Consider the following 27,977-nt stretch of genomic DNA (forward strand, 5'->3'; position numbering starts at 1 on the left):
GACGATAAAAACAGGAAAAAGCAAGTTTGTTTCTAGTGTTATGCACACAGGGTGGCAGGATATACCTGCTGAGTGTTCCCAGAAAGTCCCCAAGGAAACCATTAACTTGAGTCTCTCACGTTCTTCTACCAGAGGTGACTGGGGTCGGGGGCGGGGAAAGCATACTGAGAGGAGGGGGATGGGCATCCTTCCAGAGGTCAGGTTTACGTTGCCCAGAGCTCCTGCACACATTAATAAAAGGTGGTTGACTTGAGGGTGGAGGTCAAGGTGAGCAAGGGGCTTGTCAGCGAGGATTGTCACCGGGTTAGGGACAGTGGACTGAAGGGGGGGTGAGAAAAGGAGTGGAGGTGAGTTTGGTGGGGGGAGAGGGGGCTTGTGTGGCGCTGAGACCGCCACCCACCACCCCAGCAGGGTTGGGGATTTGGGGAGGAGTGGGTGCTTAGCCTCCTGCTTTGACCCTTTCTTGACTGGTTCCTGCCAGGGAATTGACGAGAGCCTGTGGATTTGGAGAGATGGGGTAGGGAGAGTGGCCTGAATCTGCCCGCGATTCAGGGTGGACTAGCCGGGCTAAGGGAGGGCGTTTAAGGGGTGGGCGAGATGGCTCCCAAGAGCCTAGGGCAAAGGCACTAGAGGGTCTCAGAGACCCAGAAGATGGGGATGTGGGGAGAAGGAAGACGGGAAGGCGTTTGCCTCCATGGGGAGCCCTTTAAATTGAGACGGACCGAGAGAAGTATCTTCAAACACACTGGGCAGGCATCTTAGGTTCTTCCAGATGGGGTGGGGTTTAGAACTCTGCAAAAAAAAAAAGGGGGGGGGCGGTCATTCAAAGAGGAAGGTGCACAGCTGAGCCAACGGGCTCCCGAACTGGAAGCGGGGTGTGGGGGGCCCTCTGGAGGCGCTGACCTTTCCCCCAGCCTCCATAGGGACTGGGCAGTGAGCCTCTGGGACCTGCTTTCCCGAATCTAGACAGAAGTTCGAGCAGGGCTGCCCAGAGTTAGCCGGAGAGTGAGGCAAACGGTGGCGATTCCTCACATTGGGGAGGTGGGGGCAGTGGGCAACCGGCAAACCAAGAACGCGAGCTCGGAGCAGGAGGGTTTCCTCAAAATGACTATAGAGTCCACGGCTGTGGATGGAAGAAGGGGTTGGGGGTGAGGGGACCCGAGAGGGAGTCTCAGAAAGGATCGAGAGAAACTAACACGGTTTCTACTGGGGTGCTGATGGAGGCTCCCCGCTCGGGACGCGATGCACCGACAGGGTTCCCTGAACTGGACTTGGGGGAGGTGGGGCGGTATGTGACACTGGGAGTGGACGGAGGGCAGCCGAGGGGGGAACTCTAAATTAGGTTTAGCGGAAATTGGGGGCTCGGAGGGCGATTCTCGCTCCGACTGGGGGAATGGAGGGATCCTCACCAGTTGGAACGTGAGGGCACTGGGGGGCTATCTCCCACCCGACCCAGGGAGATTGGGGATTTCTTAGATTCTAGATACCGGGGAACTGAAAGAGAGGATTAGGGATGGGGGGGGGTCCCCGATCCGGAACCGAGCTACCTTGAAGGCACCGGGAAGCGCTTCATTCCGGGAGGGCGTTCCCGCGGCCCGGCCCCCGTGCCGGGGTGGGTGGGGGGTGCGGCCGCGCCCAGGTCCCGGCCCGCCTCGGGTTTCGAGGGGGTCTCTCTCGCCCTCGGGGACCCGGGAGCCCGGCGGGAGCGGGGTCCGGGCGCCGCCGCCTCCGCGAGTGCCCGGGCGGGCGGGCTGGCGAGCGCTGGGCTTTATGCTCGCAGGGCGGCGGGGGGAGGAGCCGGCAGGTCGGCCCCCGGCGGGCCCTCCCCTCGGCCGTCCCCGCCCGCCCGCCCGAGCGGGGTCGGGGGAGGGGGCAGCATGGCCTGTCCGTCCGGCCCCCTTCGCCGCGCTCCTCATCTGCCCCGCGCCGAGCGCTGCCGCCGCCGCCGCCGCCGCCGCTCCGCTGCCCGCGCCGCCCGCGGCTCCCGATGGAGACTGACGCGCCCCAGCCCGGCCTCGCCTCCCCGGACTCGCCGCACGACCCCTGGTACGTCCCGGCCCGGCCCGGCCCGGCCTCGCTGGCCCGCGCCCGCCCCGGCCCCGCCAACATGGCCGATCCGGGTCGGGCCGGGCCTCCCCGGGGCCCGGGCCCGCGCCCCCTGCGCCCGGGCGCCCGGCGCTCACGCGGGCCCTTTGTGTCTCTCCTCCTCCGCAGCAAGATGTTCATCGGGGGACTCAGTTGGCAGACTACGCAGGGTGAGCGAGCCCGGGAGCGCCCGCCGGCCCGGCGGGGCACCCGGGACCCCCCGGCGCCCCGGAACCGGACACCCCAGCCCGGCCCTGCGCCCCGCTGACCCCGGGCGCCCCTGCGCCGTTTCGCGCCCCGCCTGGGGACCCCGAGAGCGCAGGGCGATCGACAAGCGCGCACGGCCCAGCGGGTGGAAGGGAGGAGATGAGGGGTTCAGGGGGCATCGGGGGTGGGGGGTGGGCTGGGCCCCGGGGACCCGCCGGCGGCAGCGCCAACTCCGCTCGCACCTGCGGCTCAAACTTTTGTGAGGCGGCTCCCGGAGCGGCGGGAACCCGGCCGGAGCCGTCCCCCCTCCAGCCCTGCTCGGCCCTCGGTTTCCTGGGGCCCCCGTGGGCGCCAGGAGGCTCCAGGGGAGCCGGGTGAAGACCGGGGGTGGGGGGGAAGCGCCGGAGAACGTGCAGGCTGCCGGGCGCGGGGGCGGCCGGACCGCGCCGGGGTCACTGGGGGCAAAGGACGGGGGAAGGGGGGAAGGGCGCAGGGGCGCGGGCTGGTCCGAAGGCGGGTGTGTGGTTACAGAAGGGCTGCGCGAATACTTCGGCCAGTTCGGGGAGGTGAAGGAGTGTCTGGTGATGCGGGACCCCCTGACCAAGAGATCCAGGTGAGCCCCTCACCCCCTCCTCCGGCTCCCGGCTCGCCCCGCTCCGCCGCCACTCTCTGCCTTGTAACCATCTGCCTCTCCCTCACTACGGCGCGCAGGGGTTTCGGCTTCGTCACTTTCATGGACCAGGCGGGGGTGGATAAAGTCCTGGCGCAGTCGCGGCACGAGCTCGACTCCAAAACAGTGAGTGGCCCTCGGGGCTTCGGGGGTCTTTTGGGAGAGGGAGGTCGCTGGAGGAGAGGGGCAGGACTCTGTCCGGGGTTGGGGGGGGGGGGGGCAGTTGGATGGGATCCCGGGAGAAAGGAGGGAGTTTGCCGAGTAGAAGGGCTGCCACGCTCTGAAACTTTGTCAGTCGAGTTGAGGGGAGACGGAGCTGCAAAATCCCAAGCCTGCTAAGCGATGTTACATCCCCACCCCACCCCAGTCCCTCCAGGACCGGGGAGGGACGGGAAGCTGTCTCCCCCTCCCTGCACATACTAATCTTGATGCCTCAGAGAGGAGCTTGGGGTGGGGCCAGGTCCCTCCCCTAGCCCAAATGGGGTGAGTCAGGGCTGCAGTGACCCACCCGTGGCTTCTCTGAACTCTAACTAGTACTTGGCTCCCCCCCCTCACCACTACCCCATTCCAGACCAATGGCAAAGCATCATTGAATCCCCCTCCTTCCTCCCTCCCTCCCCTGACTTTTGGTCAATGAGCTCCTGGCTTTGTGTGGAAGATGTGAACCTGCTTTGCCCGTGGAGGAATTTATGAGGAGGGCCCTAGCTTGCCTGGAAACAACTCATGCCGGCTGGGTCTGGGGAGAAGCCGCTGGCTGGGCATTCAGACTCTGGGAACACTTTGCTGCTGTCCCGCCGCTCCCCAGTGTCTTGGGCCCTGCAGGGGGCGCTGGCCCAGGCCCCGGCTCAAGGGGAGAGGGGAGAGGAGAAAACCGAGGAAGGGCTCCTCTGTGATGGGGTGACTGTCTGCCAGGGACAGTGCGATCTCTCTCCACACTCCCCCACTCTCCTCCAGCGCTGGGCCTCCCTGCTTGGGTCAGTCGCTGGCTCCTGCTTACCTGCAACAATAGCTGGTTGTGCCCAAGAATTTGTTAAACTACCGCCTGTCCCCAGCTCCTGTTATCTCTGCCCAGTGGCTCCCACTCTTGCCCGCGGTAATGAGCCAATGAGGCCAGGCCTCAACTTTGCCGGTCCTGAAAGGATCTTCTTGGCGCAGACCAAGTGACCCAAGCTGGGAATGGAGAGACAGTGGCCTATTGTTTTTGGTGATTATCTGCCATCAAGCTGCCTGTTCTCCTACCATCCCCTGTCCTCAGAATGCACTCATGGCTTCTGTGGCACTCAGGAAGCCGAGATGTTGGGACTGGGGTTGGAGCTTGGGGGCGGGGGCGTGGACGATGGACAAGAGGAAGAGAGAGGGGAGGAAGGAGCAAGAGATAGGCATCCTTCTGAGATGCAGGACTTTGCAAAGGACAGGGGCTTTGTATTTGGCGTTCTCCAGCCTGGGAAAGGGGTGGGGGTGGAAGGGAGGCTTATTGTGGGGAGTCTATTTTGGGTTCTGACTTTCACCTTTTATTTACTTGTTGGGTTTTATGTTGCCAGCTGTGAGTCAGAGTGGAGGTAGGGTGTGTCAGCGACTGGTTGTGCGTGGGTCTGTGGGCCGTGGCTTAGGTACCATCTCCCCATCAGTGTCTGCGCAGGCGGACTGTCAGAGGTGTGTTCTGGTGGCCTCCAGGAGAAATAGAAGGATGAACATGTCCACTGAGATACAAAATCGGTGGGCAGCTATAATTATCCCTGGAGCCCCATGGGATTTGGGGAGAGAGGAAGCATTGCCCAGTGTGGAGTTTGGAGGTTCCTTCTCTGTGGGTAGATTCCAGTGGGGGAAACAGGAGGGCTGTTCCCTGGCTCGTGCCATTCAGGCAGTGAGGAGACAGAGTCTGTTGCCTAGAACTAGGCTGAGTTGTGAACGGAAGGAACTGTGGGGAAAGACAGATGTTGCCTGCGATTGGCTGGTGAACTTCTGAGTGGTGTCCACCCACGTGAGTGGCAAGAAACTCTGAAATGACTGGGCCTCAGAGGTCCTGTGTCGATCACAGTATCTCGAGCTCTGCCTTTTGATGTTTGTTAGTATGAATATAGTACCTGGGAGTACCCAGGTGCATCTTGCTTTTTCCCCTTTGGTTGTTCACGGCCAAGGGCAAAGGTGGCCCGCTGGTAATAGCACCTTTGTTTGTGCAAAGAAGGGCAGTTCACAAAGGAACGCTTTCACCTGCGTTATCTCATTTGATTCCATGCAGCTGCCTCTGGGAAAAGTGGGTGCTCTTGTCCCCACTTTGCAGATGAGGGAACTGAGGCTCAGAGGGGTCAGGCAAGATGCTAAGATCACAGACTTGGCCAGGGGTACAAAGTTTCTGAGTCCAAATCCCGTGCTCTTGCATGTCACCAAAGCCTGTGCTCTGTTTCACCCCAAGCCGACCTGTACTATCAGGGAACTGTTTGCTTGCACCATCAGGAAGGACTGTTAGATGGCAGTGGTATTGGGAAAACAGAATGGAGTCTACCCTTGTGGTTTACGAACTCTTATCTCAAAGCCTTTTGCAGGCAAAGATTGTTTCCATTCCCAAGGCTCCCGCAATCTGGATTGCCTGCCTCACCTGGACAGGTATCTCTCAGGCAGGAAGGGCTTCAATATACCTGGTGCCGGAAGGAATAAGTCTATGCTTACTTTTTTTCTGGTTCTTGCTGAGGGCTAGACAACAAGTGCTTTGTAAGTATTACCTCAAATAATCTGCAGAGGACCCTTTGAGGTGGATGTCAGTATTGGGCCCATTTTGCGGGTGAGCTCAAGCCTAAGGCTCAGAGAGGTTAAGTCATTTGTGCACGATCTCACAGCTGGGAAGCAGTGTTAAGTGGGATTTGAACCCAACAGCCCAGCTCTAACCATTACATCTTCCTGCCAGAGGCCATGGTGGTTTCCGTCACTTCTACGTCACCTCTGTGTCCTGGGATGAGAGTGGTCCTCAAATCTTCAGGCCGTGTTTAATAACCAAGGCTCCTCTACCTCTGTCTTCTCTTTCAGATTGATCCCAAGGTGGCCTTTCCTCGGCGAGCACAGCCTAAGGTAGGTATGTCTGTGTCTGGGAGCAGCTTTGTACCACCAGTGGAGATTTTCCCATCTTTCTCTTCTATGGAAGAGGCTTCTGGGTGGAGTGCTAATGGCATGGCATGGGGTGGGAGGAGGGAGGATTCTTGATGTCCTTGCTCTCTGGATTGCAGAGATGATGCATTTTTCCATCTGTGCTCTGGGGTGGACTAGGGAGAGGGGGCTGCGTGTGTTGAGAAAAAGAGGAACCCCTCAGGGGATTCATTGCCCTGTATTTGAAGTCAGTACACTTTGGATTCTGGGCTTCCTTAGTGGCTCAGAGGGTAAAGAATCCGCCTGCAATGCATGGGACACAGAGATGTGGGTTCAATCCCTGGGTCGGGAAGATCCCCTGGAGGGGGGCATGGCAATCCACTCCAATATTCTTGCCTGGAGAATCCCCATGGACAGAGGAGCCTGGTGGGCCACGGTCCATAGGGTCGCACAGAGTTGGACACAGCTGAAGTGCCAGCATGCATGCATGCAAACTTTGGACTCTAATTCTGTGACTTTGGAGATCACAACTTCTGTGCCCGCACCTCTGGGGTGGGAGGCACTCAAATACAGCCCAGACTTACCCGCTGAAGCTGAACTAGAGATAGGTCAGGGAGCTACCTCTGACCCCCAGTGCCCCACCCCCCCCAGCTCCCCTCACCTCTGGGATGAGGGCATTGGGCTTGCAGAGAGGGAAGGGATCCTGGCATCTGTTACCTGTTATCTTTCAACTTGGGTGACTGTGGCTGCCTTCCTAAGTGTTCTTTGTCCCTGGTGCTGTGGCAGATTTTTCTGGGTGCCTGAAAAACAGCTCTCTGAGCAGTGGAGCCATACAGAACTCAAAACTTTTGGTGCAGCACAGGGGCCTAACAGTGGTATTCCAGTTCCCAGGGCAACTAGCTACATCTTAATTTTTAAGCAGTTGAAAATAGGAGACAGGCGGTGGGCTGACTACAGTCCTGGGAGCAGGACCCCTGAGTAAGCTGATATGTGTCCCGGGACTAGGTCCCTCTCCAGGAGATCTCAGTTTCCCCCTTTGCAATGGGTTGGTGGGAATTGGTAGCTTTACGATTCTGAGTCCTGGCTCCTAGCTCCAGCCACAGTGAAAGGAGAGGGGCAGGGGAGACAGGAAAAGGGCATCCCTGCCAGGGTCCAGCAGAGGGCCTGAAAGCAATTATAGACCAGGTATTGGAAGGAAGCCGCACCAGGGAGCACATGGTCGGAATTGGGTTAATTCCATTAAGCAGTTTGGTGACAGAAGGTGCTTTAGTGCTAGGATGGGGCTGGGAATTGCCGTGGATTAGCCATGCGCTCCTGGGGTAATTAGGACCATGTGTTCTTCCTAAAACAGGGCTGGGGCCACGGGGCTGCCAGAGGTTGGGTTGGGAAGAGGTTGATGAGGAAAATGTCGGTGTTAAGTTCAGGGGGACCCTGGGATGGGCCTTGGCCTCTTCTAGGAGTGGCTGGTGGGGTCTTCGAGGTACGGCTGTAGGTCTGGGTCACTGAGCCAGCCACCCGCTTCCTGACACAGACCCCAGGGAGCGAGCCAGGGTGCGGGGTGTACAGCTGCCTGCGATAGGCCCAGAGGTGGGAGTCCAAGGGGGGAGCTTGGGGTGGTGGTGGGGGGAGTCTTCTGAGTAGCTGGGGCCACAGAGAGCTAGTCAGCTGGCACCCCGGCAGGAGGGCTGGAGCCCCCGCTGGTGGCGGTAGGCCACAGGACTCAGATGCCCACTTTCTCATTCCCTCCCCGAACAGATGGTGACTCGAACGAAGAAGATCTTTGTTGGGGGCCTATCAGTAAACACCACAGTGGAGGATGTGAAGCAGTATTTTGAGCAGTTCGGGAAGGTGGGTCCTAACTAGGGAGTGCTGGCTGGGGGTCAGGGCAGGGGGGAGGGGGCCGGGCACAGGGTATGAAAGCCCTGTGGAATTTTGGTCGGTAGCAAGCATGAAGTCCAGCCAGGTCATTCCAATTCCTGCAAGAGTCGCAAAGGGGGCTGGGTCCTTTTGTGGGTGAGGCTGGGCCAAACCCAGCGTTCAGGCTCCTGGCCTGTCTGTGGGCTTCAGACTGTGGACGCGTCCCCAGGGAGGGAAGCCACACAGTAGCTATCCCTGTTGTCGCCCTTCTCCTGCTTATCTTCCTTCTCCTGAGGGAGGCTGTGCTCCCGAAGCCAGTTCAATCCAGTCACCCCCTTGGCCTCCTGGGAGTCTGCACCTGTCCAGTCCACAGGGTGGTTGTACCTTCCCCCACTCCTTCCTGCTAAGGATGATAACGAGGCAATAAATATGACTCCCAGTTGTACTCAGAACCCTGCTTGTGCAGGTAGGAGCTGCGGTGGTGGGGGTGGTGGTACAGATCTCTTAGCTTATTGGGGAAGGGCTGCAGAGACCACCCCAAATTCCTGATTAGTCCCAGAAAACTGGTTCTCAGCTCTGCGGTGCTTGGAACTTAAATTTCTGGGCCATTTAGTTCATGCAGAAGCAATGTAGTGACATCAGACAATAGTGTGTCCGGCCTTCCCCAGAAAGGGGAGCGTGTGACCATCAAGGTGCCATGGAGAGATGGCTAGGAGGGGACCAAGTTTTACTTAAGCCTCAGGGTGAAGTAGAGATTTCTGTGCTGAGTGCTGGGGTCCCTGGGTTTTTCAGACGTGAAACAGGCTGCCGGCTGGGTCTCACCTTCTCATCAAGGCCCTTTCGGTTCCCTATATTAGGCGCAGGGCACAGGAGAACCGTGGCTTGGGAATGGGACGTGAGCTGGTGACTGGGTGGGTTTCCAGCCCCCTGCCTCTAGGGTGGAAGGGGAGCGGGTGGGAGGTCCCCTGGCCAGCGTATGCTGGCGATGCCAGGGCCAGAGGCCTAGGCTCAAGGCGCCTCCGCAGGGACCCGGGTACCGGATCCAGGGCAGGTCGGGCGGCCTGGGCCCCAGAGGGAAGGGCGCTCCTGGGAAGCAGCAGGCCCCGCTCGGGCTCCGGTGGGGTGTCTTTGTGTCTGAGCGCCGAGCATTAGAGCTCGCACTAATCTGATCCAGCAGCTGTGATTGGAGGCCGCCTGCCCCCGGGGCCGGCGTTGCCATGGCAACCGGGCCCCAGGAGAAGCCGTCAGCGGCCGCGTCTTTTGTTCGGGCCTAAATCGGCGTTGGCATGTGAAACCGGCCCGGGGAGGCCAGGGGGAGCTGGAGAATAGGCTGCCAGGGAGCGAGGGGGACAGCCGGGAATGCCAAGGGCCCCGCGGCGGGGGGCCCCCCGCCCGGATCGAGGGGCCGCCGCCGAGGGGGGAACAATGGTCAGCCGCCATGGCTGCCACTCAGGCTTAGCGGCCGCCGAACTTGGCGGCTCCCACTGGTCAGCAGGCCTCGGCCGCCTCCCCCCCCCCCCCCCCCCCCCCGCCCGAGCCCCCCTGCCCCCGGGTTCCCATGGAGACCAAAGCCTATTAAGGACACTGGGCTGGGAGCCTCCCTCCCCTCTGCTGGCCCCAGGAGGGGACGCCAGTGGGGGGTCCCCTGGACCCCCAACCACTTTTCCTTGCTCTATGCCCTGGCCTCAACCCCCGCTTGCCCACTCCGGGTCTGTCCAGCCAAGGCCTAGGTTGAAGGGTGGGGGGTGGCCAGGGCTGGTGGAGCGAGAGGGGTTGGTTGGAGGAAGGGCGGTGGATTTGGGCTGAATCAGGAACTCAGCAGCGGGATAGGGAAGGAGGGTGTGGCTGGGTTCATCTATTCATTTGTTCAAAAAATAATCAGGGAGCACAAGTCCCGTGATGGATAGGGTGGTCATGACTGACCTGGCACTGCCTTCATGGAGCCTTCAAAGCCAGTGGTGTCCAGTCGTTTACTCTCTAGCTTCGCCAGTCTGCCCCATGTGACTCTGGGCAAGCCCCTCTCTAATAAAGGTAATAATAATAATAATAACAGCTGCTATTTATTAAGCACTTATTCTATCCCGGGTGCTGTGAGTTAGGAGTGTTGCATGCAGATCTCCTTTAACACCTCCCTATAAGACACAGCTAACGCCCCATTTGACAGATAACGAACTTGAATCATAGAGACCTAAAGCTGCTGGCCAAGGTTACTTTCCAGCTCCAGCCGGTCCTACTCAAAGCCTATGCTTTTATCACAAGCCCCCCCTTTCCGGGTTTCTCTTTTCTCTGTGCTAAACATAAAGTGTCCATCTAGTTTGGTTGGCTGAGCTGATTTGGGACTCAGAATGGGTCCATAAGGATAGGAGCAAGGGTGACACCGAGCTGTGCGGCCCTAGGTCAGGCGCCTCTTTGGGCAGAGAGATGTCATTTTCTCCTGAGATTCTCCAGGGACCCGGCTGCCTCCTGACTTACTGGTGTGAGGGGATCCTGGTTCTCCTTGGGGAAAGTCAGGGGCCCAATTGCTGCTTGGTGCCTAAGAGCTGTAGGACCACCCAGCTCAGGGGCTGCCCTTTCCACTTCAATGAGGCGGATGACAGCCTGGAAAGAGAGCAAAGGCGAGTGGGGAAGAGGCTGTGCCCCAAGGCCTCAGGAAGTTTTCCTGATCCCTTGGGTGTCTGACCATTTGGGGGAGGGTCAGCAGTTGGAGTGGGAGGTGGAATGGGGAGAGGCAGTGTCAGAGGCAGCCCTTGATTTCCACCCAGGATGAATCCGACCTTAGCTTAACCCCGTGAGACAGCTGACATTGGCTGAAGAATTAAGAGGGCAAGGAGGAAGCAGCAGATGTAGAGGGAAGCTGGGACTGCGGAAGGGAAGAGAAGGCCTGTGGCTGTCCGTGCATCCAAGAGGATGCCTTGAGGGAGTAGCAGGAAGAGAAGACTTGGGGTCCAAGGGATGGGGGATAATGCAGAACCTCCCCCTTCCTCCACCCTTCTCCCCTCCCCCAGTCAGTGGGAGGCCAGCAGCCCAAGCACTGAACTCTACTTGCTTTAATTACAGCCTCTAGCAAAAAGGAAACCTCAATTAAAGGAAAAGATCTGTAGGAGGAGAGGGGAGTTGGGTCTGACTGGAGTAGCTGCTGGCCTCCTGGCCTTTTGCAAGTGGGAAAGAGGCTTTCACTTCCCCATCTCCTGTCTTACTCCTCTATTTTTCTCCTCTAACACCCACTGTCTGCCTCCTCCTACTCCTCCCAGGCTTGATCTGGGATGTGCTGTGTGACCCTGGACAGGTGACTTTACCTCTCTGAGCCCATTTCCTCATCGACAGAATGAGGCTCTTACCATGCAAGGAGAAGATGGTGGGGCAAAGTGCCAGGCATGTAGCAGGTGCTTAATATTTACACGAGAATCTGGTGGTTGAACAGGGGTGCTGTGGCAGCCAGTTGGGGTTGCAGATGGAATGCTGTCCCCCACCCAGGAAGCAGGTTGAAGATAAAGCCTGGACCGGGCAAGAAGGGAGTGGGTGTCGGAGCCCTCGCTCCTGGGTTGCGGTGGAGACCCCTGGGTCTGGTGGGTCCTCCACGGGAGCTCTGTTTTAGGTGGATGATGCCATGCTGATGTTTGACAAAACCACCAACCGGCACCGAGGTGAGTGCGGCCCCTCCCCCTTCCTAGGCCGGGCTGGGGGGCCTGTGGTCAGCCAGGGGGCTGCAGGTCACAGCTGCCCTTTCATCTCGCCTCCTGACATCCTATCCCCGAGGATCTGCATCCTCTCCCGGGCCTGGCCTTACAGAAGGCTTTTGTCCCGCCGTTTCCTGTGCTAGAAACTTGCCGAATTGCAGACACCCGAGAGGAGAGGAACGGAGGAGTGGACCTCTCCTCCCCCTGCAACTGAGCCCTCCGCCCCCGCCCCAGCCGGTGTCTGCTGGGCTTACCTTGTCCCTGGTAACCAGAGCTGGGGCCCGGCCACCCCAGGGTCAGGCTGACTCTACAGTCTGCTCCTGCCACTGGCCCCCTTGCCCCACCCCTGGGCCGAGCCCAGCCCCCTTGCCCCTGGATCTGTGAGCATCTGGGCCACCGGGTGCGCATTGCCTGCTTGTTTTTTTCCCAAGGGCCTTGCCTTCTGAGAAATACCATTCCAGCCCCTGGGGCACACCCAGGAGGAGGCACGGTTGTTTCTCCAGTGCCTTCAGAGCTTTGGGCCTTTTAGCCTGTTTGGGGAATGGGGTATGTGCTGGTGTGTGTGTGTGTATGTGTTTGTATCTATGCATGTGAGGGTATTTGATATGAACAGTTGTGTAGACCTAGCATGTCAGGGTAACTCATATGCACACAGGGGCCTTTATGCCTTTGTGAGCACTAGTTAGAGTGTCTCTGTGATGTATGGGTACCTAGGGGTGTGTATGTATGTGTTTGTATCTGTATACAAAAATATACTTGTCCATGTTCATGTACGTTTTTAAAAGTATTTGTGTGTGTATTTTACAAGTATTTCTATTTCTTTCTCTGGAAAGCATCTGAGGAAGAGAAAAGGCATGTTGAATGTGATATGTCTCACAGCCCTGCCTCTTTCTAATTTGCTATGTGATCTTGGGCCAGTCACTTCACTGAGCCTTGGTTTTCACGTCTATGATTTGGGAACTGAAATCCTGTCTCATCATGTAATTAAGAGGTTGCCAGGGTGCGGGCGAAGCCTCTCATTAATTCTTAGACACTTGCCTGTAAGAAGGGAGTGGTGCTCTTGGTATGACTTGGGGCTGGGTTTTGACCAGGAGCCCGGTTCTGACCTTGCCTTTGCCCTCCAGGGTTCGGCTTTGTCACGTTTGAGAGTGAGGACATCGTGGAGAAAGTGTGTGAAATCCACTTCCACGAAATCAACAACAAAATGGTGAGCAGGTGGACTTCCCTAGCAGTGCAGTGGTTAAGACTCTGTGCTCCCACTGCAAGGGGCACAGGTTCAATCCCTGGTTGGGAACGTTGTGCATGATGTGCAGAGGGAGACTGGGTCTCTAGCCTGAGTCAATCAGGGAATGCTTGGAGGTTCTGGAGGCAGGCAGAGAGGCCTCACAGTCCGTGGGCCAGAGCCAGTTTTTTCACCACCCTGAAAGTGTGGACAGGAACATGGCAGTTAGAAAGCACAGCTGGTGGGCTCAGAGGGACTTGGACTGAAATCCTTATTCCACCACTTCCTAGTCTAGTCATTGGGCAGATGACTTCCCCTCTCTGAGCCTCAGTTCCCTCGTCTGTAAAACGAGAGTGTCAGTAGTACCTCCATCCATTTCAGGGCCGGTGTAAGCATTTGATGAACCACTGCATGCTCAACCCATCTCTAGCACATTGCGATCACACCAAAAATAGTAACTATGAAATGAACAAGAGGCCTGCCAGGGAATAGGAGGGTCCACGACCCTGGGTCTATAGGAGGGACTGACTGCCAGATCTCATTGCAGGTGGAATGTAAGAAAGCTCAGCCAAAAGAGGTGATGTCACCGACGGGCTCGGCCCGGGGGAGGTCTCGAGTCATGCCCTACGGGATGGACGCCTTCATGCTGGGCATCGGCATGCTGGGTATGTGCTAGGCCTGCACCTGTGTCTTCTTCCTGCCCAGAACTGCACCTGGGGCTACCAGGAGCTGTGTGGGTGTTGCCTTTCCTCTGTGGTCTGCCCTCCTGTCTGGGAAGACAGTGCCCAGGGTGTGTGAACCAAGGATCTCTGGCAGTCCTAACCAAGGTGGGCGATTTGGTTGTGGGGTGCTGCCCTCTGGTGGTGACCGAAAAAATGGTCCAGTTGCTCATTAATTGGTCTTTCTGTCCATCCCACTGTTCAATTTGTTTGTCCACTCATCCATCCAGTAAGTAGTTATTGAGCAACTATAAATGCCAGGCCCTGTGCCAAGAATTACAGCGGTGACTTTCCTTGGAGCTTTATGGTCTGGCAGAAAAAACAAATAAGTCCCTGGTGGCTCAGTGGGGAAGAATCTACCTGCCAATGCCAGGAGACACGGGTTCCATCCTTGAGTCAGGAAGATTCCCTGGAGAAGGAAATGGCAACCCACTCCAGTATACTTGCTTGGAAAATCCCTGGACAGAGGAGCCATGGGGTCGCAAAAGAGTCGGACGCAACTTAGTGACTAACAACAAAAACATAATAGGTTTCGGATGGAGAAGTATAGGGAGCATGGTCATAGTGAAACTGACCAAGACTTGGAGACGCTAGGATAGATGTGACATTTAAGCTGAGTCTGAGGGTTGAGTAGGAGCTAAGTCATGGGAGGGCAGGGAGCAGGGGAGGGCAAAAATGGTCAGGCAGATGGAACAGCATTTACAGACGCACAGGCCTTTGGGAAGGTAGAGAGAAGCCTGTTTCTTCTTGTTTGTTTGACTAATATTTATTGAGCAGCTTCTGAGAAATAGGACCTGCCTTCATTGTAATTCCCATCAAGTGAGAGACAAGATTAAACAGACCGTGTCACCACAGACTGACTGCAGGCTGTGGGAGGCCCGAGGAGGCACCTAAATCGACCTGGGGGTTGGGGAAGCTCCCTGGGGAGGAGGGTCAAGGTCACCAAGAGCCTTGGAAGATGAACAGGAGTCAGCAGTGCTTGGGGCCCTTGACCAAGGGTGAAAAATCTGAGCTGGGACCCCAGGAAGGTCACAGTCTTCCTGGAGAGACAAGCTGTATATACACAGAAAGAGAACACTAACAAGGGGGTCTTTATGCTGGAGATGGGGGAGGGGTGCCTAGAGAGTCAGGAATGGGATCACAGATAGAGGGGGTGAGGAGCATACCCACCAAGTGGAACATTGTCTGCTCCTGAAGTTTTGTTTTTGTTTTTTGACTTTTTATTTGAAAGTAACTTTACATTTACAGAAGAATTGGAAAAATAAAGTAGTATTACCAAAAAATCCATATACCCTTTACCAGATTCACCTGTTGTTTGTTTGTTTGTTTTTTAAGATTTTTTTCTAATGTGGATCATTTAAAAATCTTTATTGAATTTGTTACAATATTGCTTCTTTTTTAATGTTTCAGTTTTTTGCTTGAGAGGCATGTGAGATATTAGACTTGGTTGGGGGACAACCAAGGATTGAACTCTTAATCCCTTTGGAAGGTGATGTCTTAACCAGTGGACCACCAGAGAAGTCCCCAGATTCACTTATTGTTAACATCATACCCTATTTGCTTTTCTCATTTCTTCTATAAGTGTATGTGTGTGTGTGTATACACACACACACACACACACACACACACACACATATGTGTACACACACACATATATGATACGCTTATGATTTTTCTCTAAATCATTTGAGGGTAAATTACTTCAGTGTGTATTTCCTAAGATTAGGGGTGTGCTTTCATGAAACATTATAATTATCAACTTCATATATTTATATTGATAGAATATTTTAATCTAATCTACTATTTTCTGATTTTATCAGTTGATCCAGTACTGTTCTTTATAGCTATTTCTGTCCTCCAGAACAAGATCCACCAGAATCAGTTTTTGAATTTAGTTGTTCTGTTTCTTTAGCGTCCTTTGGAACTTTGAGAAAATTTTCTTTTCAAAACAATTTATTAGCTGGTTTTACCCCTTTTAAGAAGTGGGGGAGGGGTCTTCACTGGCAGTGCAGTGGTTAAAACTCAGTGCTTCCCCTGCAGTGGGTATGGGTTTGATCTCTGGTTGGGGAACTAAGATCCCACATGTGCTTGTTGAAGCCCCCCCCCAAAAAAAAAAGTGAGGGTGGGGGAGAGAAAAGAACACCTCTAACCAATAGAGAATCATGGTTAAGAGACTTGGAGCCAGTCAGATCTGATTTTGAATCCCAGTTATACCATTATTACTCACTATGTGATCTTTCTTTCAAAGCTGCAAATATCTATTATATGCATACTAACTAGTAGGCACTGTGCTGGTGATGGAGAGACAGAAATAAAAGATGGGGAAGACAGAAAATCAGCTCTTGAAGAAATCCTGGGATAAGTTCAGATACTGGTCATCGGTGCTATGAAAGGAAAAAACCAGGGTGACATGATAAATATTGAAAGGAAAAACCAGGGAGAGTCACATGATAAATACTGTTGTAACTGATGAGAGAGAGGTCTTTTGTGGGATCACTTCTCTGAGGAGGTGACATTTGAGCTGCCTCTTGCACAATGAGAAGGACATAGTCATGTGAAAACCTGAGGAAGAGTGTTCCAGGCAGAGGAATTATCATGTGCAAAGGCCCTGGGGTGGGAAGGAGCTTGTGAATTTGAAAAACAGCATGGAGGCCAGTGTGGCCATAGCAGAGAGAGGGAGGGGAGGGGCAGGGTGTAGATGAGGAGAGGATAGAGGCAGGAGCCAGAGCACGAAGAACCTTGATAAGGGTTTGGATTATTCTTAGCTAGTGTCACCTCACTGAGCCTCAGTTTCTCTACCTATAAAATGAGGCTCGTAACTGTGCCACTTGGGATTCTTATGAGGGTTAAGGAGAGAGCCAAGTGTTCAGTGGGCTTTGTATAGGGCTTGGCATGCAGATGGTATGTATGTGGTAAATGTGATTATTCATGATACAAAGTGGGGAGGGGAATTCGTGATACATCCTCCCCCACAGTGCTGTAGATAAAGCATCTGACACTGGTCCCCTTGCCTTATCAGGTTACCCTGGTTTCCAAGCCACGACCTATGCCAGCCGGAGTTATACAGGCCTCGCCCCCGGCTACACCTACCAGTTCCCCGGTAAGTCCTGCCCAGTGTCCCTCTGCTGTCAGCATGTCCCCGGTTCCCGGGCAGTCTGACTCCTCAGGGCAGTGTTCAGGGGGTGGTGCATGGCTGGGGGGAGGTCTGGCTGCTGGAAGTTAGGAAGGAAGGGCATGTCTGAGGAAGGAGCGCCTCTCCCCACCCAGCCCCCCTTCCCCTCCCGAGAAGCTGGGGGTGGGGCTCCCTGTGTGGCCCTGCATGACACCCCTCCCTCCCAGGATGACCTCTGCCTGTCTCTTGCCTTTCCTCCCTACCCGCCTCCAGGGTTGCCACTTCCACCAAAAGGGCATCAGGCTTGTGGTGGGGAGTCCCCCCTGAGGGCCAGCGTTGGCTGTGTCCTTATGGAGTCACCTATAATGACCATGTGCTACAGTGAGCTCCTTCCAAGGCAGATGAGACCTTTTGAGACCCTGAATGCTGAAAAGCAATTTAAAACCACGATGATCACCACCCTCATTTGCAATTCAAAATAAAAACAACACTAGCCCTTCCCATACGTGGCAAGAAGCCCAACAAAGTTCTGAGCCTTTCCCATGATGACTATTCAATGTTTTTTTTTAATATCAAATATCATATTTTTGCAAGGCTCTTGTTTGTTTGTTTTTTGGTCTTATTTCTCTGGAGGGTCCCTTAAGCCCTTGCACCTTGGGCTGTCCAACTATGACTCCTCTGTGCCCATGATGCTGACTAGTCCTGACAGTGATCTCCGGGGGAGGCGGGATGAGCCTGATTTTCTAGGTGAGGAAACGGGCTCAGAGGGGAAAAGTGACTGCAAAGATGACTCATCTAGAAGGTGGCAGAGCTGCTCTAGGGTCATTGCTTGCCTGCCCCCAAAATAGAACAAAAAGATGGATTCTGGGAGATGTTTTAGTGCCTTCAGACCTTTTAAGAAAAACACCAGGGACAGAAGCTCCACCATCTCCCAGTGCCCGGGGTGTAGGTGGCAACTCTGCCCACTTGTTCCTTCCTTGTCGGTCTCGCCTCTCTGTGTCTTTGTCTCCTTCCCCACCCTGGCCTGCTGGCAACCATACTCTCCCAATCCCCAGCTCTCGGGTCCTGTGCATGGCCTGTCCCCCTATCAAGTGTCCCGTGGGTGCCTTCGTCCTCCCTGGGCCACGCACCTTCCTAAGCTGTTTTACGTTTCATTTTAGAATTCCGTGTAGAGCGGACCCCTCTCCCGAGCGCCCCAGTCCTCCCCGAGCTTACAGGTCAGTCGCTCGGATTTCGTACACCTCACAGGCCACATGGGGGAGAAAGAGAATGACCCAGGGACCGACCCCGGGAAAGCTAGGGGGACCCTGTTCTCCTGCCCTCCAGTCCTCCGGCGGTGCAGCAGCCTCGGGCACTGGCCAGTCTGCGTAGCTACATGGTCCTTAAGGGTAGGGCACAGGGCCAAGGCCAGCAGATGGAGGCGAAATCACTCATTCATCCATTTGATAAATATTTATCTAGCGCCTCCCGTATGCCAGGCACCGTGTAGGCGCTGGGATCCAGAGGTGAACCAGCCAGGGTCTCAAACTCAGAGCGGAGTGGGCGGGGTGGGGACGTCCTACACGGTGGAGGGCGTGGCTCCGGCGGTGGGCGTGGCTCCGCTCTGCCTATGCCAGGACGCAACTTAGAAACCCAGTATGTTCAGATCCCATTTTTCCAAGAGAAGCCAGAAACGCGGCTTTCACTTTCAAGTGAATTTTTCAGTTATTTTCAAATATTAGCTTCGAATTTCAAATTTTTAAGTTCCCTGAGGACCAAACGAAACCTGTTTGAGGGCCGAACCCAGCCCGTTTGCAACTCGTGGGCAAGTAAGGCGATGTGTGCGGCCATCCTGGGCCATTTCTCCAGGTGGAGTTTTCACCTGGGCCTGTCAGCTCAGCTCTGGAGCTGGGGCCGGGGTGGAGGCCCAAGGCAAGGGGCAAGGGGCGGATGCAGATGAGGTGAGCTGCAACGGGTTTCTCTGTTCAACCTGCTTCTCCCCTCACCCCACCCCCAGACTCCTTCCCCCAACCTAGCCACGTGTGGAAGACACAAGCGTGGACCCTGCTTTAGATGAGACCTTCCTTCCAAGGGGTGCCCAGGGGGCCCCCAAAATGGGGGAGGGGAAAGAGGCACCTGGGGTGAAGGAAGGGGAGGGAGTCCTGGCGGTGGGGGTGATAGAGGATCTTCCCTGAGCAGAGTGAGTTGGGGGGCAGATGGGGGTCTTTCCTACTCATCTCGGAACTCGTGTTGAGGGCCTACTGTGTGAGACAGACAGCCAAGACCTGGAGGCAAAGAAGGAACCAGATAGCCAGGTTCTCATCTGCAGAACTTGTGCTCTAGAGAAAGAGATAAATACTTATTATACAAATGAGTAATGCTTTACTGTTGTGATGAGAGCATGCTGGTTTTGCTTTCAGGAAATGCCTAAATGGGCCCCAAACCAGACCTCAGGGCCAAGCCCTGCCCTTAAAGAACTGAGGGAAGGAGTAGCCCCTCTGCAGACATTTTGGCCTGGGGAGGCAGTGGGTTCGAGGCTGAGCAGTTCTTGGAGGTCTGGTATCTGAACTTTTCCCTCACCTTCAAGAGACGACAGTATTTCCTTGTGCATTTAATCAATATTTGTTGTGCCAAATGCTGTTCTAGGTGGTGGGGATTCAGCAGGGAGTGAGACAGACAAACTCCCTGCCCTCCTGGAGTTGACAGTCTAGTGGAGGCAGACAGGAATAAACAAGTAAATCAAGATACTTGCACCGGGTGAGAGGTTCCACAAGGAAAATAAAACAAGGAAATGTGCTAAGGTGCTCGGGTCAGGACGAGGGGCTGCCTTAGTAGGGGTAGTTAGGGAAGGCTTCTCAAAGGAGGTTATGTCTTGAGAAGGTGCCAGCACTCTAAAGATCTTAGGCAAATCGTCTCCCAACTGTGCAGGCATGCTGTCCTAGATTTTCATCTTCTGGTCCAACAACCTACCCAAGAATTTTCACGAGGATTTTTTTTCCAGAGTCCCTCACCCCACTTCCAGTTCCAGTTCAAGGCTAGGTTACTAAAACAGCCCCCAGGGGTGCATCTTTGAATGGGAGATGCTGGCTCTGGATGGGAGTGTGGCCTTTCAGGGTTGCAGTGGCAGAGCCAAGCAGTAGGGGGTGCTCACCCCCAGCGGGAGGCAGCTCCAGGCTCATGACAACCCATCATTAAAGCACGGATCCCTCCTAGTTATATTCCTCCTAGTTCAGTTCAGTTCAGTCATCCAGTCGTGTCCAACTCTTTGGGACCCCATGGACTGCAGTACACCAGGATTCCCTGTCCATCACCAACTCTAGGAACTTACTAAAACTCATGTCCATTGAGTCGGTGATGCCATCCAACCATCTCATCCTCTGTCGTCCCCTTCTTCTCCCGCCTTCAATCTTTCCCAGCATCAGGGTCTTTTCAAATGAGTCAGTTCTTCCCATCAGGTGGCCAAAGTATTGGAGTTTTAGTTTCAGCATCAGTTCTTCCAGTGAATATTCAGGACTGATTTCCTTTAGGATTGACTGGTTTGATCTTGCAGTCCAAGGGACTCTCAAGAGTCTTCTCCAACAACACAGTTCAAAAGCATCAATTCTTTGGCGCTCAGCTTTTTCTATAGCCTAACTCTCACATCCATACATGACTACTGGAAAAACCATAGCTTTGACTAGATGGAACTTTGCTGGCAAAGTAACGTCTCTGCTTTTTAATATGCTGTCTAGGTTGGTCATAGCTTTTCTTCCAAGGAACAAGTGTCTTTTAATTTCATGGCTGCAGTCACCATCTGCAGTGATTTTGGAGCCCCCGAAAAATTCTCTCACTGATTCCATTGTTTCCCCATCTATTTGCCATGAAGTGATGGGACCAGATGCCATGATCTAAGTTTTCTTAATGTTGAGTTTTAAGCCAACTTTTTCACTCTCTTCTTTCACTTTCATCAAGAGGCTTTTTAGTTCTTCACTTTCTTCCCTAAGGGTGGTGTCATCTGCGTATCTGATGTTATTGATATTTCTCCAGGAAATCTTGATTCCAGCTTGTGCTTGGATCCAGCCCGGCATTGGCATGATGTACTCTGCATATAAGTTAAATAAGCAGGGTGACAATATACAGCCTTGACATACTCCTTTCCCGATTTGGAACCAGTCTGTTGTTCCATGTCCAGTTCTAACTGTTGCTTCTTGACCTGCAAACAGATTTCTCAGGAGGCAGGTAAGGTGGTCTGGTATTCCCATCTCTCGAAGAATTTTTCAGTTTGTTGTGATCCACACAGTCAAAAGCTTTGATGTAGTCAATAAAGCAGAAGTAGATGTTTTTCTGGAACTCTCTAGCTTTTTCGATGATCCAGCGGATGTTGGCAATTTGACCTCTGGTTCCTCTGCCTTTTCCAAATCCAGCTTGAACGTCTGGAAGTTCATGGTTCATGTACTGTTGAAGCCTGGCAGGGGGAGAATTTTGAGCATTACTTTGCTAGCATGTGAGATGAGTGCAGTTGTGTGGTAGTGTGAACATTCCATGGCATTGCCTTTCTTTGGGATTGGAATGAAAACTGACCTTTCTGTGGCCACTGCTGAGTTTTCCAAATTTGCTGGCATATTGAGTGCAGCACTTTCACAGCATCATCTTTTAGGATTTGAAATAGCTCCACTGGAATTCCATCACCTCCACTAGTTTTGTTCATAATGATGCTTCCTAAGGCCTTCACTTCGCATTCCAGGATGTCTGGCTCTAGGTGAGTCATCACACCATTGTGGTTATCTGGGTCATGAAGATTTTTTTTTTTAATTTTATTTTATTTTTAAACTTTACATAATTGTATTAGTTTTGCCAAATATCAAAATGAATCCACCACAGGTATACATGTGTTCCCCATCCTGAACCCTCCTCCCTCCTCCCTCCCCATTCCATCCGTCTGGGTCGTCCCAGTGCACCAGCCCCAAGCATCCAGTATCGTGCATCGAACCTGGACTGGCAACTCGTTTCATACATGATATTTTACATGTTTCAATGCCATTCTCCCAGATCTTCCCACCCTCTCCCTCTCTCACAGAGTGCATAAATGAAGATCTTTTTTGTATATATCCTGTGTATTCTTGCCACCTCTTAATATCTTCTGCTTCTGTTAGGTCCATACCATTTCTGTCCTTTATTGTGCCCATCTTTGCATGGAATGTTCCCTTGGTATCTCTAACTTTCTTGAAGAGATCTCTAGTCTTTCTCATTCTATTGTTTCCTCTATTTCTTTGCACTGATCACTGAGTAAGGTTTTCTTATCTCTCCTAGCTATTCTTTGGGACTCTGCATTCAAATGGTTGTATCTTTCCTATTCTCCTTTGCCTTTTGCTTCTCTTCTTTTCTCAGCTATTTATTTATAAGGCTTCCTCAGACAACTATTTTGCCTTTTTGCATTTCTTTTCCTTGTGGATGGTCTTGATCACTGCTATTCCTTAAACACCTGCTGTGTACAAGGCAGGGTGTTAGGCGCTGTACAGGTGGGGGGGTGGGGTAGACATCAAACTAGGGAATAGCCAGATCCCTGTGTTTGAAGAGAGGGTCAGAGAAAAGGGGATGAGGAGACCTGGGGAAGGGAGTGGTCATTTCTTCCTGGGTGATGGTCAGGGGTGCTGAGCCAGGAGGAGGGACACGAAGGGAGCCAGCCAGGGAGCAAAAAGAGCGAAATGGGGTTGTCGGAGCTTCAGCCTGATCTTTTGGTGGGGGGAGTGAGGGTGCGGGGAAGGCGAGAATGCACTTCTTGGTCCGTTGGTCCTTGGAGCGACAGGCCCGGCTTTTGGTGCCTGTGTCAGTCAGTCACTGGCTCCAGTTGACATGGACTGGAAAGAGGGGTGTATCTCTCGATAGCCCTGGGCCGAGTAGCCCCCTGGTTCGGCCAAGGGCCCTCCCTGGCGATGGCAGCAGTGGGTAGCATTCAGGGCAGCTCAGGGGGTGCCCCGCCCCCATCTCACCCCGCTTGTGCACCCCCTGCCCCCCCATGACATTTGGGTTGTGCACATGTGTCCCTCAAGTCCAGGTTGAAGCTGAGGCCCAGCCGATCCCTGGGAGGCCATTCTCTCTCCTCCCTTTCTCCAAGGGAGCTCTTTTCTGCCTGACCCCGGGGCTGTGCTTGAACCCTCTGAGGTGGGGTATGGCCAGAGAGGCTCTGCCTGCACCCCCGCTGCCCCTCAGCCATCGCACTGAAGTGCCCACACCTTTCCTTCCAGCCATTCCCCTCACCGCTTATGGACCCATGGCAGCGGCAGCAGCAGCAGCAGCCGTGGTTCGAGGGACAGGTGAGGCCATCTGGGGTGCAGGGGGCGAGGGGGATGGGGGACAGAGAAGTCTAGAGGGGAGGGGAGGTGGCCACGGCCACCCCTTTTCAGAGGGACTCACTTATTCATTCACTCAAGGACTATGAACTGAGCACCTGGCAGGCCTGCCAGGAAGGAGACAGGTGTGGTCTCTGCCCTCCAGAGCTTGCAGGCTGGTGGGGCGGCAAGTGTTAAAAAGGCGATCCCATGCTACAGCCCCAGTGGGGGAAGTCAGGTGTCAGGGGCCTCTCAGGAAGGGCTGCCAGGAGGTTGCCCCTCTTAACTTCCGATCTGAAGGCAAAGAGGAGGAAAGGTATTCCCAGCAGAGGGATGAGCAGGTGCCAAGGCTTGGAGGCCAGTTAGCATGGGTGGAGTGGAGGAGTGAGGAGTGGAGACAAGGAACCAGATTCTAGGGAAACACCAAACATTTTAAATAGCAGAGTGATGATCATTTTAGACAGCACAGGCAGCTGCAGGGTGGGGACAGGTGAGAAGGGCTCCACAAGGGAGGGGCAGTCAGTAAGGAGGCCGCTGAGCCATGGCACCAGAGATAAGGGGGGCCCTGGGCTGAGGCTGGTGGGGGTGGACGGACTCTGGGCAATCTCCAGGCAGTGGTCCCACAACACTCTGCTGGATGTGGGGATGAGACCGAGGGGGAGGGGTCAAGGTTGGGGGAGGGGTCAAGGTCCGGGGAAGGGTCAAGGTTGGGGGAGGGGGTGGGATGGGTTGGGGGGTGTTGCTGCGGGATTACAGTAGGCGCCGGGGCTATCACCGTCTTCTTTCTGGGTTGCCAGGCTCTCACCCCTGGACGATGGCTCCCCCTCCAGGTTCGACTCCCAGCCGCACAGGGGGCTTCCTGGGGACCACCAGCCCTGGCCCCATGGCCGAGCTCTACGGAGCAGCCAATCAGGACTCGGGGGTCAGCAGTTACATCAGCGCTGCCAGCCCCGCCCCCAGCACTGGCTTCGGCCACAGTCTTGGGGTGAGTGGCCCCCAGACCTGGAGGCCCCAGAAGTTGAAGAAAGGAGAGGCCTTGTCTGTCTTTCGGGGGAGGGGGAGAAGAGAGGCAAGAGATAATGGATGGGAGACCCGGGATCAGTGAGAGTTATCATTCACTTGTTCAGTGGGCATTTAATGATCACACTCTGTATGCCAGGCATTGGGTGGGCTCTGGGAATACTGTGCAAATGAGGCTCAGCATCTCTGCCTGTGTGGAGGCTAGATTCTATCTCAGGGGTGCCCTGCTTTTAACCAGGGTGCTGGTAATCTGCAGATTCTCAGGCCCTACCCTGGATAATCTACCCTAGCAGAAAGTAGGGGTGATACGGGCAGGGCTAGAGAAGGTCTGTGCCTTATCTGAGGCTCCTGCGGAAGAGAGGAGGAGCCCTTGGGCTTTCTCTGCCACCCCCAGGAATCTAGGAGTCAAATCCTTTTCTTTCCAGGGCCCCTTGATTGCCACAGCTTTCACCAATGGGTACCACTGAAGCAGGAAACAGGTGGCAGGAGGTGAGGAGGTGGGCTGGGGCTTTGGGGTGTGGGTGGCACCTGGGAGGCTAGCGCTGAGCCACGCAGTCTGGAACATAGACTTTCATGGAACCCACAGCCCCAGTGGAGAGACAGACCTTTATCCCTACAATGGTCAAAGACCCGGAGAAGCTACTCAAACTGCTCCATAAAGGATGTAAATGATAGCCACCATAAGGCAGCACGTGCTGCTTCTCAGGCAAAGATTTTTTTTTAAGACTGTTGGGGCTCCGCTGTGATGAGGGAGGAGAGGAACCTGTGCAAATCGGCTCAGGTTTTTCAAAGGGCAGGGTTTATCTGGACTAAGCATTTCATGCCCATAACACAGCAATTCTACTTCTAGGCATTTATTTTTGTAACTGAAATGCCCATCAACAGGAGAGTGGTTAAATAGACTGCATGCATGCACTGGGATATCCAACAGGCGAAACAGGATACTGTCCACATATCTACATATACAGAGAGCGAGGGGGAGGGGAAGACACACAGCCATCATGCTGTGTATAGTGGGGCGCTCTGTGTCCCAGCGACACTTCCTTTGTCCATTTGTGCGTTCCAACAACTATTCATTGAGCATTTGTTTCAGGAGGGGGGTGGTAGAAGACCAAGAAGGCTCGCCTCTCTCTACAGACAAAAAAACAAGTGAGCAATTGAGATCATTCTAAATTGCACTTGAGAGGTCTACCTGCTTCAGGGGTTCAGAGCGCAGTCCCTGAGAAGGTGACATTGGAACAAATCCAGCCATCCAGAAATCTAGGGAAAGAGGGTTCCAGACAGGGAGCAGGAGTTGGGAAATATATGCACAAAGCTTGTTTAGGAAGGGATTAGGGAAAGAGGCCTTAGGCACAAGGAGACGTGGGTTCTGCGAGTTGCAGAGAGGCGTGGGGCAGGACCCCCTAACCCGCTGCTGTGTTCCAGCGCCCTGGCCTGCAGCTGACTGAGGACCACGAGTGAGCCAGCGAGGGGGCGGGGACACCTCAGCCGCAGCCGCCGCCCCCTCCCCCGCAGCGACTCGGACCGCTACTGCCTGCCCCCTACTCCCTGGGCCCCCCGGCCCCTGCCCTGCTGCCCCCCCACCTCACCCCCGGACATCCATGTCTGGCTCCCCTACTAATCTCCCCCTCTTCCACCCCCAGCCCTTTCCCCCACCTCCCCTGTCCTACCTGCTTTTATTTATTTTGGATTAGCCGGTTGCCCCCTCCCCCTGTCCACCGTCTCTCCCCCACCCCGCCCTGTTCTCCTCTCTGCGCCCCACGACGTCGGGTCTGCGCCCCTCTCCCCGCCGCGCCCCCATAGGACCCCCCCACCCAGAAGGCTTTTGTATTTGTGCATAGCTAGAGTGAGGGCGGAGGGGGCCTGCTACAGGCCACAGCCACAACCCTGGTTTTTTTATTCTGATTTTTCCTTCCTTTTCTCTTTCCTTTTTGTTTTGTTTTGTTCTGTTTTTTAAAGAAACCGTTTTTTAAACTATTTCTAGGTTTGTGAATGTGAAGCCCCAGGCCGCAGGGGGCAAGGGGCCAGGTGCCCCCCACCCGCTGAGAACTAAATGTCTGTGTGGGTGTGGGCCCCTGGCCAGCTCCCTCCAGCCCTGGAGAGGAGGACAGGCTGAGGAGGCCAGGCCGAGCCCCTGGAACCATCCCGTCCTGTATCATATCTGTAAATACTGCGAGGTGAAGCCCCCACCCGTCTTTAAGACCCCTTGGGGGCGAGGGCGTTGCCTCACCCCACCCCACGTTTCTGTACCTCCCTCTCAGACACCGTTACTGTAAGCTTGCAGGCCTCAACTGTGGCCAAGGCAGGCCCCGCTCTCTCAGGCCCTATGGGGTCAAAGGCCTTGGGCCCGTTCACCCCAAAAAGAAACCCAGTGTGGGGGCGAGGGAAGAGAAGGGCTCGCCCGGAGCCACTGCTGGAAAGGAATTAACTCTCCAAAGGTCACCCCCCACCCCCCACCCCCTACCTGGTCAGGCCTTCATGGTTTCTGCCCTGAGCCCCCCATGAGTGGGCATTGGGGGTGGGCACTTTGGGAAGGGGCGGACCCCAGGGGAAAGCAAAGGGCTTCTCAGGGAACCCCCACATTCTCTCACTGAAGTTCCCCACCAGGATGGTCCCGTGGCCAGAGCCCCGAGTCCCTGGGCCCTCTTCAAAGGAAAAAGAGGCTCAGGGCATGACTTCATGAACAGCGAGTGACCAGGCTGGTGTGGCGGGGTGGAGCCCCCCACCTACCCACTGCCTGCCCATGTCCTCTCCCCCACGTCTGGGGCTGGGAACCTAAGCTCCCTTCCCCATCATAGTCCCCTCCCCTGAAAACCCCCTTTGGAGAGTTAATTGTCTGTGTGAGGTGCTTAACCTATTAGCCCTGAGAACACAAAGCAATAATCTTTGTTACTGAGATGCGCGGCTGTTCGTGTTTTTTTTTTTTTTTTTAATGTTTCCTAATAAAAGAGAAGCTGCATTTTATTGGTTTTTATTTTTAATTTTCTACACACTTGAGCTGAGTCATGAGAGACTTAGCTTTCCTCTCCTCCCCTTCCTGTGATCCCCCCACCCCACTGGGCCCACCCATGGGCTCAGGGCCTTGGAATTCCGTTTTCTGATTTGTTTGGGAAATTTTTTAAAAAAGATGTTACACGGTGTTTTGAAGCCAGCAAGTTACCACCCTCCGGTGTCTCTTCTCTCCACATCTGTAACTTCTTTTTCCAGGTTTTATTTTCAGTTTTGAATTCCTAATAAATTATTTGAAAACGGGCCTGAGCTTGTGTCTTGTATCTCTCTGTGCGTTCAGAACTTGGTACCCCAAAGATACCCTGTTTTCCCTTAATTTCTGTTTTCCTCCTGGAATAATCTTTACTTGTCAATCCAGCTCCCATCTCCAATTTCTTGACCAGCCTCAAAACTTGGTGTTGATGATGAGATACCATTTCATACCCAGTAGGATGGCCATCATCAGAAAACCAGAAAGTAACAAATGTTGGTGAGGATGTGGAGAAATGGGAACCCCTGTTGCATTGCTAGTAAGAATGTAGGATGGGCAGTTACTGTGGAAAACAGTTTGGCAGTTCTTCAAAAAGGTAAACATCGAAATCCCATATGATCCAGCAGTTCCACTCCTCGGTATACACCCAAAGGAATTGAACGTAGGGGCTCAGAAAGATGCTGTGCACCAATGTTTACAGTAGCATTATCCACAATAGCCAAAAGATGGAAGCCACCCATGCATTTATCAACAGATGAATGGATAAATAAGGCCTTTCCATACAGTGGAATATTATTCAGCCATAAAAAGGACTGGAGTACTGCTATGTGCTACAACACGGATGAACCTTGAAGAATTAGGCTGAATGAAAGAAGTCAGACACAAAAGGACAAATATTGTATGATTCTACACATTTGAGGTGCCGACTCATTGGAAAAGACTGATGCTGGGAGGGATTGGGGGCAGGAGGAGAAGGGGACGACAGAGGATGAGATGGCTGGATGGCATCACTGACTCGATGGACGTGAGTCTCAGTGAACTCCGGGAGTTGGTGATGGACAGG

The 27,977-nt window shown here is 54.4% G+C and overlaps 2 protein-coding genes across 8 annotated transcripts; one reads left to right on the forward strand and one right to left on the reverse strand.

The window, feature by feature from the left end:
* On the reverse strand, positions 1–1,956 carry LOC102395815 (translation initiation factor IF-2-like). The gene is made up of 2 exons (XM_025267102.2): positions 1,548–1,956; positions 1–792 (listed from the first exon to the last, which is right to left on the reverse strand). Exons 1-2 carry the CDS (start codon positions 1,914–1,916, stop codon positions 637–639), a joined length of 525 nt encoding a protein of 174 aa, XP_025122887.1. The 5' UTR covers positions 1,917–1,956; the 3' UTR covers positions 1–636.
* On the forward strand, positions 1,860–27,187 carry MSI1 (musashi RNA binding protein 1). 7 transcript variants are annotated; one of them, XM_025267502.3, is made up of 15 exons: positions 1,864–2,046; positions 2,215–2,255; positions 2,824–2,905; positions 3,004–3,088; positions 5,984–6,025; positions 7,796–7,888; positions 11,493–11,541; positions 12,699–12,781; positions 13,344–13,461; positions 16,535–16,615; positions 17,788–17,844; positions 22,831–22,899; positions 23,745–23,899; positions 24,360–24,423; positions 25,360–27,187. In XM_025267502.3, the coding sequence occupies exons 1-14, from the start codon at positions 1,988–1,990 to the stop codon at positions 24,399–24,401; spliced, it is 1,056 nt and encodes a 351-aa protein (XP_025123287.1). In that variant the 5' UTR covers positions 1,864–1,987; the 3' UTR covers positions 24,402–24,423; positions 25,360–27,187. The 7 variants fall into 7 exon arrangements, with proteins under 7 accessions (XP_044785996.1, XP_044785995.1, XP_025123289.1 ...); XM_025267501.3 differs by having other exon boundaries at positions 1,866–2,046; positions 23,712–23,899; XM_025267504.3 differs by lacking the exon at positions 17,788–17,844 and having other exon boundaries at positions 1,862–2,046.
* The last annotated feature ends 790 nt before the right edge of the window (positions 27,188–27,977 follow it).

Source organism: Bubalus bubalis, chromosome 17, assembly GCF_019923935.1.
Source record: "Bubalus bubalis isolate 160015118507 breed Murrah chromosome 17, NDDB_SH_1, whole genome shotgun sequence".
Lineage (NCBI taxonomy): Eukaryota > Metazoa > Chordata > Mammalia > Artiodactyla > Bovidae > Bubalus > Bubalus bubalis.

Coding starts and splice junctions, on each gene's coding strand:
- LOC102395815 (XM_025267102.2), bottom strand. CDS start 1,916: ATGAGGAGCGCGGCGAAGGGGGCCGGACGGACAGGCCATGCTGCCCCC. Junction 793..1,547: donor CGCTTCCCGGTGCCTTCAAG/GTAGCTCGGTTC, acceptor TTTTTTTTGCAG/AGTTCTAAACCCCACCCCAT.
- MSI1 (XM_025267501.3), top strand. CDS start 1,988: ATGGAGACTGACGCGCCCCAGCCCGGCCTCGCCTCCCCGGACTCGCCG. Junction 2,047..2,214: donor GACTCGCCGCACGACCCCTG/GTACGTCCCGGC, acceptor CCTCCTCCGCAG/CAAGATGTTCATCGGGGGAC. Junction 22,900..23,711: donor AGCCGTGGTTCGAGGGACAG/GTGAGGCCATCT, acceptor CTGGGTTGCCAG/GCTCTCACCCCTGGACGATG.